The 12,965-nt window shown below is 38.2% G+C and overlaps 1 protein-coding gene across 1 annotated transcript; it reads right to left on the bottom strand.

Moving 5' to 3' along the window:
• Positions 1–2,947: 2,947 nt before the first annotated feature.
• Positions 2,948–8,554, bottom strand: LOC121322684 (C-type natriuretic peptide 2-like). The gene is made up of 3 exons (XM_041262885.1): positions 8,359–8,554; positions 4,640–4,923; positions 2,948–3,375 (listed from the first exon to the last, which is right to left on the bottom strand). The coding sequence occupies exons 1-2, from the start codon at positions 8,449–8,451 to the stop codon at positions 4,666–4,668; spliced, it is 351 nt and encodes a 116-aa protein (XP_041118819.1). The 5' UTR covers positions 8,452–8,554; the 3' UTR covers positions 2,948–3,375; positions 4,640–4,665.
• Between the last annotated feature and the right edge of the window lie 4,411 nt (positions 8,555–12,965).

Here is a 12,965-nt window from a genome sequence, read left to right on the forward strand (position 1 = left end):
CAAGCGCCCTGCTCAGACAGGCTAGTTGGAAATTTCAGCCGAGCCAAGGGTGTGAGGGAAAGCACCGACTGCAGCACATAAGCGAAATTAAAAACGCACAAACAATAAATCACTCTGCAACCTTACATGTCTAAGTTCTAAAGGCAAAGTGCCTCAAGAATATAGCGTTTACACGTTTAACCCTCCTATTAGGTTCAGATTTTAGGTATATCTGTTATGTTTTGGGTCATATTGACCCGATGCAATTTCAAACTAATTTAAACAGCCTTAAACTGAGGAGCTGTGATAAAACATCTTTGACTGCCAATCTGGGAGCTCCTCATTTTGTAATGTCTTTACCAGTGAAATGTTGTTGCAATGACAGTCAGTGAAAATTAGGATCTGTCTTGTAGATATATTGTTTGTTTGTTTTGTTTATAAATATCTCCAGACAGGTGCAGCCATTTCCAGAGATAATAATACAAATATAATAATAAAATAACAAATTGAAAAAGTTTGTTTTATTCCTGCACACAAATCTACATAGATAAATGCCACGGGTCACAGTGACCGAAAATATCTTATTTGTATACATGACCTGTTCTAAAAAAAATAATATATAAACATCTCAAAGGTTCTGTTTTCTATGTATAAGTGCATGACCCCAATTTAAGAAAAGTCATAAAAATATTATACAGAAAATTAAAAGAAAAATAGCATTTAAGGTAATTGGAAACGGTCGGGTCCAAAACTCGCTGTCTCAGTCTCTTTTAACCAGACTTATCCCGAAGTTGTTTCCATCATAAAATGAAACGCATTTATGGCTGTTTTATGACAGGTGGAATGGGTGCAATTTACTTAAACGTGGCGGAATAATATTCCATATTTAAATGAGAAACCTATAATGACGCAAATTACAGATTTTACGTCATTTCAGAATTTCAATCAATGGACAGGTGGGATTGAAAGGTAGTAAAGGCAAAAAAACAAAGGAGATAAGGAGAAACAAGAGAATATACTTTCAATAGAACACAATAATAAAGCAAGTACGTCAGGACAAAGGCTGTGTGTGATGCTGGCAATGCACCGCCTAATTGTTTATTTATGTTCGTCATATAAATACAAAATCATAAGCTTATACATTCGATATTTTCGTAGGACTGTTCTGGACCCAACCTTTGGCGTCATCTGCGATTCCTTACTACAGGCTACATATCCCTTTCATCCTCTGAAATCACAACCGAGCTGCATACTAGGCTTCATCGTCATGGTAGTCATATCACTGCAATCTCATCAGTCTCTTTTTATTTTAGCACGGTGCCTGTTTGAAATAGGTTCCCACCTAGAGGACTAATTGAAACAGGCGGAACCGTTTTTTATGTGTAAATGTAACGATACACAAAAGTGGTGAGGACTTAGGCAGCCACATGTAAAAATGTAATTGTGTTACCATCGCTCACAACATTTAAAATAAGACACATGCATTACTATTCTACACAGAACACAGATGAACGACAGGCGGTGTCTGTTCGTTAAACATGCTAAACACGCATGCAGACAAATTCTGAAGTACCACTAGGTGGCGATATATCATAAGGAATTGTAGAGAAAATAACTGAAGTTGGTGCACTGAGGTACAAAACCCTTATACAGGTGCACTGTTGGTAACCATGACATCAGCATAGCAACATGTAGTGAAAGAATAGTGGCAGCATAGCGGTACATCCTAGCCGTGCATGCTAGCTCTTTAAAAGCTATGGCAGATAGTGTACATGGTATACACGTAGTAAACTTTACAGTTACAGTGCAGGTTTAGCGCTGTCAAGTGTCAGATAAAAGCGCCACATTGGCTTGTGTTTTTTTTTTTTTTTGGGGGGGGGGGGGGGGGGGGGGTTGTTTTGTTTTTTTAATTGTTTTCATACTATACAGTACAGTGCTAGGGTTATTAGGTTTCTTCCAAAGTTTTGTACCAGCTTTGAAAAGTCGGGTTGATTTTCCATGAGCACGGAGTGAACAGGGACAGATTATTGTTTTTTCCCTGTGGGTTCTCTTCAATGTTTCGATGCTTGTTTGGACAGCAGCGCCGTGGAAGCTCTTTCACTTGAATCCAGCCCAATGTGTAGTTTCTGTTCGCATTCACATTTAGGCTTATTTACAAGATCATGCTTTAAAAGTGCCTATTTTAATGATCTAAACCGTAGCAGATTTTAATACCTCCACTGTAATGTATAAGCACCAATCTACTATGTTCCTATAAATCACTGCTGGGGAAAACCCCCAGTTAGTTTCCTATATAAAAATATTCACCTGATCTGATTGAGATCAGTCGATTCAATGGGACATTATCAAGCAAAAATCATCCCATAGGAATGGGCCAGTAGGTACCTACCAGTCGGTCCGGATCAAGTGCTTTAATGCACGTCGGATGTAGAGGCCGCTAGAGGGCGCTACACAAGCGGTGTTGAAATAATAGTAAAAAAAAATACTTTAATAGTAACACAGTTAGGTTTAAGGGTTGAGATTAGGTTAGTTGTAGACGTTATATTTAGGGGTATGGGGTATATTTAGGGGTTAGTAGGTACCTACTGGCCCATTCTAAGGGGATGATTTTTCCTTGATAACGTCCCATTCAATCGAAATATTCATTAGTTTAGATTGTTTTCTTAAAAGCCTGTTTTACGATTAAAGGTTTTGTTTTGTTTTTTTTAAACCTTTCGATAAAAGATTAGCAATTTATTGGTGTCTTAAAACACTTAAAATGTGCTTTACCAGACCTCTCTATGCTTTACCACACCTCTCTGTGCTTTACAATGCTTGTCGATGCTTTACCACACCTCTCTGTGCTTTACCATGCTTCCGCTGTGCTGTATTACACTTTGCTGTACTTTGTGATGGGAGTTCAGTGTCCTTGTTTAAGTGGGAGGGAGTAAGGTGCATTCCGCAAAACAAACTGGAAGACACTGGGAAGTGCATGTGGAATGTTTCTTTTTTCTTTTTTCTAAACATTTACAGCTATTTAAGATACAAAGTTACAAATGTATTTGACCTGCAGTTTGCATCAATTAAAAAAAAAGTTACATAAATAAAACTCATATTCATAAATATCTCTTTATAAACATATAAATAGTTTTAAACATAAATACATTTATGCAGGAATGAAGTACATGAATGTACAGCAGCGACAATAATATACAGCTTTGCATTATTAGATTCTACAACACGGTCCGCTGTTTTGTTGGTATGTGTTTATTGTGATGGTTTTCAGGATCTTCAGTAACGCTGGTGAAGACGGTTCTTCGTACCGGAATTCGAACCTATCAGTTTCTTGAATAAGGATGGTATTGTTCTGTTTTCCTTGGGTGATGAGCAACTAAAATTAAGTTGTCCGAAACCCATCTAAAGAAAAAAAAAAGAGAAATAAATCATATATTCAGGTATCAAATACACAATAAACGCCACGCAAGGTTTCTCTTCAAAGTCATTAATTATAAATAAATAAATAAACTGTGTTTATTTCCTTCCCCTAAAAAAAATACACGTTTCCATCTATTCAGTTAAAAAATAAATACACATCTGAGCTCTGAGCAGCACTGTGTATGTTTAACCCATTTTTACTTTCTGTCAGTCTGTCTGTTTGACACATGCTGTTCTAATACACACACACACACAAATATACACTGACTTGATTACAGGATTTCCCATTCAGAATACAGAAATGGAGGTGGAATTGAAGTACAAGCTGTCCTGTGCAAGTATTTATCACACTCTGGTCATCAATCAAAGTCTTCCCTAAATACTTATTTTCATGACAGTTTTAGTCACTCTTTCTGTGTACTGCATAGTGTCATACAGCAGCTATCTAGCACACTCCATTCTCATAACTCAATTAACTGTCAGGTAGAAGATTACAGGGCACCCCTGAGAACACTCTATTAAATAGAGCCACTGAGCCTCCATAGGCTTGTGTCCATCTTTGCCTCCCCTTTGGCTATGCAGTGATCTTAAAGAAAGAGATATCTTGGCAAAAGCAAAAAGCCAACAACAGGGAGAAGCCTTCAAGGCTAACATATGCCATTCAGTCTAGTGGAATTGAGTATTATATATATAAAAAGCATAGACCCCTATTGACATGTTGAATCATTTTGCCTCATCTATCCAATACAATGATTAATAAATCTGCAATGACAAAGGCTTTCCAACTGTTCATGGTGCAGCAGTGCGTTGTGTTCTGCTTATCTGCTGTTTCTGGTAATGTCTTTGACTATGCTGTGCATCTTAATATACTGTACATTTTGTAAGTGGCTTGTGAGTTATTGCAGTCACTGAGCTTGAAGAGTAGAATTGCGCTCTGCATTGGTGTTTCAGTTTCAATGCAATGTCTTGCTTTGTTTGCAGAAATGGCATATTTACTAGCTTACTTGAGTAATTTTAAAAAAGGCCTTGAGCTTCAAGATCAGTCAATTCAGTAACGCCTGACCCTAACAAATCATTTAAAAAAAAAACTCCCAGAGGTCAATTTCTTGCCTATGTGCCTAAGAATAAACTAGAACATACTCTGCTTATAGTGCACTTAGTCAGTCAATGCATGACATTTGTTAAATCAAGCCTAATTATAGTCTGTGCTATTATCTTGATACCAGGGTATTTTAATTCTACTCACCGCCTCCCCAACTGTGTGCCGTGGCTCTAACAGCCCAGCCCGCTCATGGATCCTATTCTGTCCAGCTTGAGCCCAAAGCAGCCTTTGGACAGGCCTTTCTTGTGGATGCCTTTGTATTTCCTGGGGTTGGGGTGATCGTTCAGGATGCGAGCCCAGGTCGCTTTAGCCCTGGCATCCAGACGCAGGTCCCTGAGGAGCCGTACTCTCGAACTTTCAAGCCTCAAGTCCCGGTCCCCGGACGCCAGATATTCAGAGAGCTCCTCGCCTAGTAAACTTGTCAGGGACTACAAAACAGAGGGAAAGGGGAATGAGCAACACTCACTCAAGCAACACATTAATGAACTAATACATGAATTGGAAACAGTAATGACTATCTTCAATCAGTCATTTATATTCTTGTGTAGGGTGCCTGTCTCTATTCAAAATGCTCACCTGCATGTAACTGACATGAAGTCGTATATCACCCTGACCCTACACTCTACCTCCAGCTCAGACACACACACACACACACACACACACACACACATGCGCACACGCACAGACACTCTTCTCTGCACCCAAGCCAATGCCTTACATTTCTTTCTTCTTGTGCTTTAAGTGGTTAGGTGTGCTTGTTGGTAATTGGGTTTGTAATGATATCTGTGTCTCTGTGGTTGTGTTGAGTGATCTCAGCAGCAACCTCAGCTTTGACACTTTATAAGGTACCTCTGCAGTATATATATATATATATATATATATATATATATATATATATATATATATATATATATATATATATATATATATATATATATATATAATTCTGCATGCATTTGATTGGAGAACACGCTGTGTTTGTGTTGAGCAACACATTTTCTGCTACATGTACACGGCTGTGCGTACAGACCTGATAGTCCTCAATCAGGTTTATGTGTTATCTTCAATCATGTCTATGTGTTGTCTTCTCCTCAGTCAGGTCTAGGTTATCTTCAATCAGGTTTATGTGTTGTCCTCTCCTCAATCAGGTCTATGTGTTGTCTTCTCCTCAATCAGGTCTATGTGTTGTCTTCTCCTCAGTCAGGTCTATGTGTTGTCTTCTCCTCAATCAGGTCTATGTGTTGTCCTCTCCTCAATCGGGTCTATGTGTTGTCTTCTCCTCAGTCAGGTCTATGTGTTGTCTTCTCCTCAGTCAGGTCTATGTGTTGTCTTCTCCTCAATCAGGTCTATGTGTTGTCTTCTCCTCAATCAGGTCTATGTGTTGTCCTCTCCTCAATCGGGTCTATGTGTTGTCTTCTCCTCAGTCAGGTCTATGTGTTGTCTTCTCCTCAGTCAGGTCTATGTGTTGTCTTCTCCTCAGTCAGGTCTATGTGTTGTCTTCTCCTCAATCAGGTCTATGTGTTGTCTTCTCCTCAATCAGGTCTATGTGTTGTCTTCTCCTCAATCAGGTCTATGTGTTGTCCTCTTCTCAATCAGGGCTATGTCTTGTCCTCTCCTCAATCAGGTCTATATGTTGTCTCTAATCAGTGGAACAGTCTTTTAGTTTTCTTGTATGTATTTGTTGTTATTTGCAGTATTAACCTGCTGCTGTGGGGAATGCTTGGTTTCAGTTGTGCACCTGTCCAACGAGTCTAAAGTATATCCATAATAAACCAAAGAGCCTTCTACTGTGCTGGCAAATATGTATTTGAATAGCAGTTCTAAGAAAGGGTCACCCTTTACCCTGAGGGGCACTGTCTGTGTTATAATTAGCTTAATAACAATTGTGTCCCTTTTATTTTTAATAATTCATTAAAATAGAATGACTTGCTTACCATTTAAATAACACACACCCCCCCCCCCCCCCCCCCCCCCCCCCCCCCCCCCCCCCCCCCCCCCCCCCCCCCCACACACACACACACACACACACACACACACACACACACCACTTACTTAGATGTTTTTTAAGTGTATTTTTAAAGACAACATTACTTTTTAAAAGTGTTTAATTTACTAGTATCAATAAACATTAAAAACAAATGAAAAACATGCGTTAATGTGTTTTAAGATCGTCGTTAACCAGACTATTAATAAGATGAAAACAGTCAATTCAAATAATGTGTTAATGCTTGTACTACAATAGTCATTTTACTAAAGCAGTATCGGGTACTTGAAGTGTCTAATTGAACACAGTGTGAGCGAAGTTGTATAGCATGCTCTACCTGTAGAAGCAGCGCTGATCGTACACAAACTGTACAGCCTAAATAATCATTAAAAAAAAAACATGCTGGGATTTAATTGAAAAAACTGCGAATATTTTTCACGGAATAAATTGTAGATTAAAATAATAGGCTAGCCTAGAAAACAAAAATGCTCCCAAATAACAAATACTGTACGCAGTAAGAAGCAGAAAACAAATGTGTGTGTGTGTGTGTGTGTGTGCGTGTGTGTGTGTGTATATATATACACACACACGCTTACGATATAGTTATGTTATTTGTTTTTCTAGGCTAGCCTGTTGTATAATGTCAGAAATACCCGTGCACGATGTAGACATTTATTGCGGTATACAGTGGTGAAAGAATTCACCACTGTATTGTAGTTCCTACGTTAAGCGGTTTCCCGATCCCCGCTGTGCTTGTGGCTTGTCCGTTAATGACTCTAATAATGCCCGTGCCAGCTGGTGTCACTGCTACTACAGCGCAACATTGGTACTAGTGCACTACAGTACGTTGTTGCTAACTTGCTCCGGTCACCGGCTAAAAAAAGGAGAGAACGCCGTGCCAGAAGTTCCAACTGGATTATGTTATTAAACTGGAAGTTTACACCGCTCGTCTAAACATACCCGCATGGTAAACGCCTTTGGAAAATAAATTGATTTGGGTTAACGTTAAAAGCTACCGCATTGTGGTAGATGCGCTGCCCAGCCTCCCCGCACTAAAGCAGCAGGGTGTCTGTATTTGGGAGAGTGTAGTGTGGGTACCCCGCCAGAATCAGATGAGAAAGAGATGCGCGGATTTGCACGATAATGTGAAGGGAGTCCCGTTACCACTGCCTCTATGTGACTTGCCCACCAACCTTGCTTCAATAGACTGGCAAAAATCACATGTTTTAACCAATAAGTTGCAAATCAGTCACTCACATGTTGTATAGTTACAGCACCCACGCTTTGCAGAAATTGCGCTTTGTGGTATTTATTTATATGAAGTGCACAGAGAGTCATATACAAAATGTTTACAAACTTCCATACACTAATTAATAAATTAATAAATAAATAAATACGTATATTGGTAGAATAATGGTTATTTTAATTGCTGTTACACACAAATCCAGTTATGTCATATAAACAAGAAACCAAGTCAGGGCTCTACATTTGTGTTATCAAACCTGTTTGACAAACCTCGTTTTTCATTCATTAAAATAACATAGATTTAAGATCCCTCCATCTACACCTATAATTTAAACCCATCTATGATTTGACGCCTTGCCTTCCAGCGCAAGGCGGACACGTTTCGTTTATAGGCTAAAACGTATATACACCAAGCAGTAATCCAGCCTGCCCCGTGTCATCGGGTCACCCCTGCTTCTAATCTAAATGAATGAACCTTTGCATTGTTTTTTTTGTTTTTTTAATGAATGAAAACTTCACAGAAAGCACACCCCTTTGATCCAGACCTGCAACACTCTCAAGCGACACAGTGTGTAGACACCTGGCAGCCGGGCACCTGTACCTGTACACACACACACACACCAGTTTAATTTACCTTCTGTTGTGACTGCGTCAAAGGTCTCGCCTCCATGCTCACGGAAAGCAGTGCCACCAATAGTCCACAAGCTATCAAATGCGTGAGATTCATTGTGCTCCTCTTGGTTTCGAAGTTGTGTTTGCTTTGTGTCAGACTCTACTGGGAGGCTTGGTAGCTGTGCGTTCTTTCGCCTTGCTCTGCTCCTTGGTTCTCACAAGCCTGTCTGCCTCTCTGTCTCCCTATTCGCTCCTTTTATAACCGCTGGTGATGTCAGTCTCGCTTTGATCGTATCAGCTACTTTTTTTTTTCATGTCTCTCTTTTGCATTGTTTACTTTGTGGCCAATTTAACATGGTATTACATCTTCGCCTTCTATTATGTCAACGCTGTATCCTCTCTGGAAATCTTGGCTCTTTTCAACATTGTTTTAATAAAGTCATTTAATTCCGTTTTTCGTATGTTTCCATGTAATCGACTCACTTGTTTATTGGTATAGCCAGTTACACGGCAAGTTACACACTATCTATGGTACAATGATATATTGGAATGTATTCATTAAAATGATATATTCATTTATCAATGTGATGTTGTTTTTTTTTGTTTTGTTTTGTTTTTTTGCTGGTAATAAACGGTCCAAGCCTCATCATTTACTTTAATTCTAGATTATGAGCTGGAATTTAAGAGTTTTCTTTAACAATTAACAAAACTAAATAAAAAATAATACTTTTTAAAGGCGTTCGAATGTTTTTTTTAGGGTATAGATAGATAGATAGATAGATAAAGAAAACATTCGTCTTTGGGTGTTTTTCTAATGAATGTTGCAATCCAAGATACTATTGTCGAAAATGATCATAATCTCCTCTGGAAACGCGCCTCTACGCGTTAATCAATACAAACGCTATACATTTCTCCAGAATAAGGTTTCAGTTTAATATCAATTAATAGGCTATAGGAAAATAAAGGACCATAGCCATACAATGATATCCACTATCAAAAATAAATAAATAAATAAACAGACTGCAGCTATATGACTTTTTTTTTTTTAATCGGAGTTGTTTGTTTCTCATTTTGATGGATAAATGGACCACATGAGAAACATATTCGATAAAGGCTAATTATGTATTTTATAAGTGACTTAAACATATTAACAACGCCCTTTTCACACTGCAGTGAGTACAATGGGAAACACATTATCGTTATCATAATGTATACATTTATTTGAGAAAATATAGGCTATATTAGCTTTAATACGACAGTGTTATAAATACAATACAATACAATTTGTGAAGCATCCCATGGCGCTTTACAAGACCCCGAAACAAATGGCTAACATCATAAATGTTATGATACATCCATTGTATATCATTTGTTTAAAACCATCACATCTTTAAACGTGTTAAAAGGGAGCATGGATTGTCAATCGTCTGAATCGTCACTTAGCCTGTAGATTCTGCTTTTCTCGCAAAATAAAACATGTAAGACAGAACATAAACGTGATCCTTAGGGAGGGGAGGCGGCGCGGCGCGAACACCCACAAGGATTCCCAGCTACAGGCATCCTTCTGGCTGCGCGAGGACGGGTAGCCTATCTGCAGTAAAGCCAAGCGAACAACAGGGCTTTGCAAGTGATGAAATGAGCAATCTAGCAAGCGAGGCTTTTTATAGCTCCAGTTTTCGTGTACACGTGCTTCATTCAAAACAAATAACAACATTAATACCAATAATACTAATACTATAACATAAATAATAATTAGTTTATATTAGTTTAGAGAGAGAGAGAGAGAGAGAGAGAGAGAGAGAGAGCATAATATAGCAATTTACTTTAATCCACTAACAACTGACTCATAAATAATAATTTATAGGAACAGATATAATCCGGTTGTAGTTGTTTTTTAACCAGCGTTTTGTATCTTTCTTCTAAATATTGCACATGATTCTCAATTATATTGCGTAGTATTATAGTCTATTTGGACCAATTACGGTTTATTTAATTTTGAAATACAGACTCAAATATAACAATTATCTGTGTGTTTATAATTTCGTTGAAATTTGTTGCGACTTCCTAAACGTATCTACAGAGGAAGTCCAGCTGTTGCCTATCCGGCGCAGTACGTTTCCTGGGTTGGCTCATTGCGTCTTACCACATTTCGTTTTAATTAACAATTAAATGAATGACTAAGTGAATGAATAATTGCGAAGATTAATGCAAATGGAAGTTCTCGTAATGTTTTCAAAAACTACTTTTTTATAATTCTGTTTTGGAACTGCCTGGTTTCATTGGCAACAACTGGTTGTGCACAGCACCCGCTTGGCAGACTTCATGTCATTTCAGCAGCTAACAAAATAACTGGCAAGACCCTTCAGTTCAAGCAAATAGCGACCCGCTGAAAACTCTCAAGATTATTAGACTGAGGGCTTGGCTCCTAGCAGAACCTTGATATGCTGAGCGGCTCGTTCTGGAGCAGGTTGTTCAAAATATGGTCAGAGCGTTTGTTTCAATTACACTATTCTTTGCAACAGGTGAATCTGTTCACCGATTTAAATTAACTTTTTTTTTTTTATAACTGGATACAATAATAAATTTATATGAATAGGTACAGTTGAAATTCGAATAATTTATTATTCCTTTTTTTCGACATTGGTTATTTATTACATTTTATTTGATGCATAACATGGTTTATAATAAATATATAAAACTAAAACCTTATTTTTCAGTTGATGAGGACATTTGATTTTTGGAACAACGCATAAGGAAAATGCATCAATATGCCTCTAACAAAGTGTGGGTCAAAAAAATAGGGCACACATCGAGACTTGTGACGCTGTAGCAGTTCAGTATCTGCTAAATAAATACAACTTCATGCTCTGGTTGGAACAAAATAAATACCTCTGCTATTTGTTGCTCACAATGACTTGGACTCTCCATTCTAATAAGCTGCATAACCACTCAGCCAATCAAACTACAAACAATGGGCGTGTCTTCGGTCTTGACAAGGACACACACGCAAATATTAAGCTAAACAAGCATACAAAATAACAATTTAGACAACTGCCAATCATAATTAAAGCTGCAGTAAGCCAATGTATGCAGGTAGATGGAAATGAGATTTCAAGATCCGTTTTTAAGGCTAAGTACTATTAATTTCGTTAGTACAATAATTAGATTTCGGGTATTTGCCTCTTTTTCAATTCTTTGTCCACCTGGTGGCACTGTTTGCTATTGTAGAATTTTGTTGGCATGCATCTTTAAAATGGGAATTATCTGTAGTCAGAGGTCTACCCAAACAATAGGGCATGGCTTGTTAATACATACACCAGATGAGTCAGCTAATGAAGAAGGCTTCCACTAAAATAATGAGTGTCACTGATGAGCACAAATCACAGAAATAATTAAACCTGGTGTCTTGACATTTCCGATTCTCATCAGGCTGCTGGTGCAAGAAGCCAAATCAGTGATCCAGTGAGGTTGCAGATCAGTGCTTCAGTGCAATTAGCTACTGTGTGGATTTCTAATTATACTGCCAACGAACAACAAAGGAATACAGCACAGTGTATGTAGAATCAGGCATCAGTTTCTTTAAGATCCAAACGAGAAAGTGCAAAACAACCATGTTATTTACTGAAGAATTAAATATGGCTTGGACAGTGCATTGTAAACAATCCTCCAATTATATGAATACTGTATTCTGCAAAAAGAAGATTAAAGGTGCCCGAGAAATTATTTTAAGCACCATTACCTTGCCTTTGGTTGCTAATCGCGTTGAGATCTTAGCTACCTTTTCCCATTCTCCAAGCCCTAACTTTTCAGATCAGTTTTGTTACTGTCACTGCTTTCATCTTTGATTCCAATGTGAATTTAACCTCCAATTGATAAGAAATTCTTTAGTATCAAAAAACCCCAAATTGGAAAAGATGAAAGTTTCGTTTCTCATTTTCCAACGAAATAAAGCATATTAAACAATACTGTGCAGATAAAAATGATGCATTACTTCTGTGTGATCTGCACATGACCGTTACAGAGTGGAAAAGTCAGATTTGAAAACAACAGACGAGCAATTAGTGGGTTTCCCATTTTAGCCGATTACGTGCCTGGGTTTCTTAAGAGTGACAAAGGGACGTGTTCTTCCACAGAAACACAGCAGTAAGGAAAGCCCTTGTGGGTCTTGCTCTAGCTGTAAGAGTTTGGTCACAGGGCTCACCGGCTGGATTACTGTACCTTTTCTGAATCCTACTATTATCTCTTACTAACTTTAGGATAATTTCACAGCTGGCTGTAGACTGCCATATGACTTCCGGTCTTTGATTTCACTTGATCAGAATGTCACGTTTACACCATCCATGACCAGGTATGCATTAACTCTTGCATGCATTAACTCTTGCATGCATTAAGTCCTGCATGCATTAAGTCCTGCATGCATTAATTCCTGCATGCATTAACTCTGGGTTGCATGCCAAACTCATATGTCGACGGATAGGAAACCTCTTCTCTATTCTTTATAAGGGGACATAGAAGATGCAAATGCACCATAGTCTCACATTATATTTTATATAGCGCCTTTCATAGTGGACCACCATCACAAAGTGCTTTCCTAGATAGTGAGGAACAATGCATAACACATTAAATACA

Source organism: Polyodon spathula, chromosome 11 (assembly GCF_017654505.1).
Source record: "Polyodon spathula isolate WHYD16114869_AA chromosome 11, ASM1765450v1, whole genome shotgun sequence".
NCBI classification, from domain to species: Eukaryota; Metazoa; Chordata; class Actinopteri; order Acipenseriformes; family Polyodontidae; genus Polyodon; species Polyodon spathula.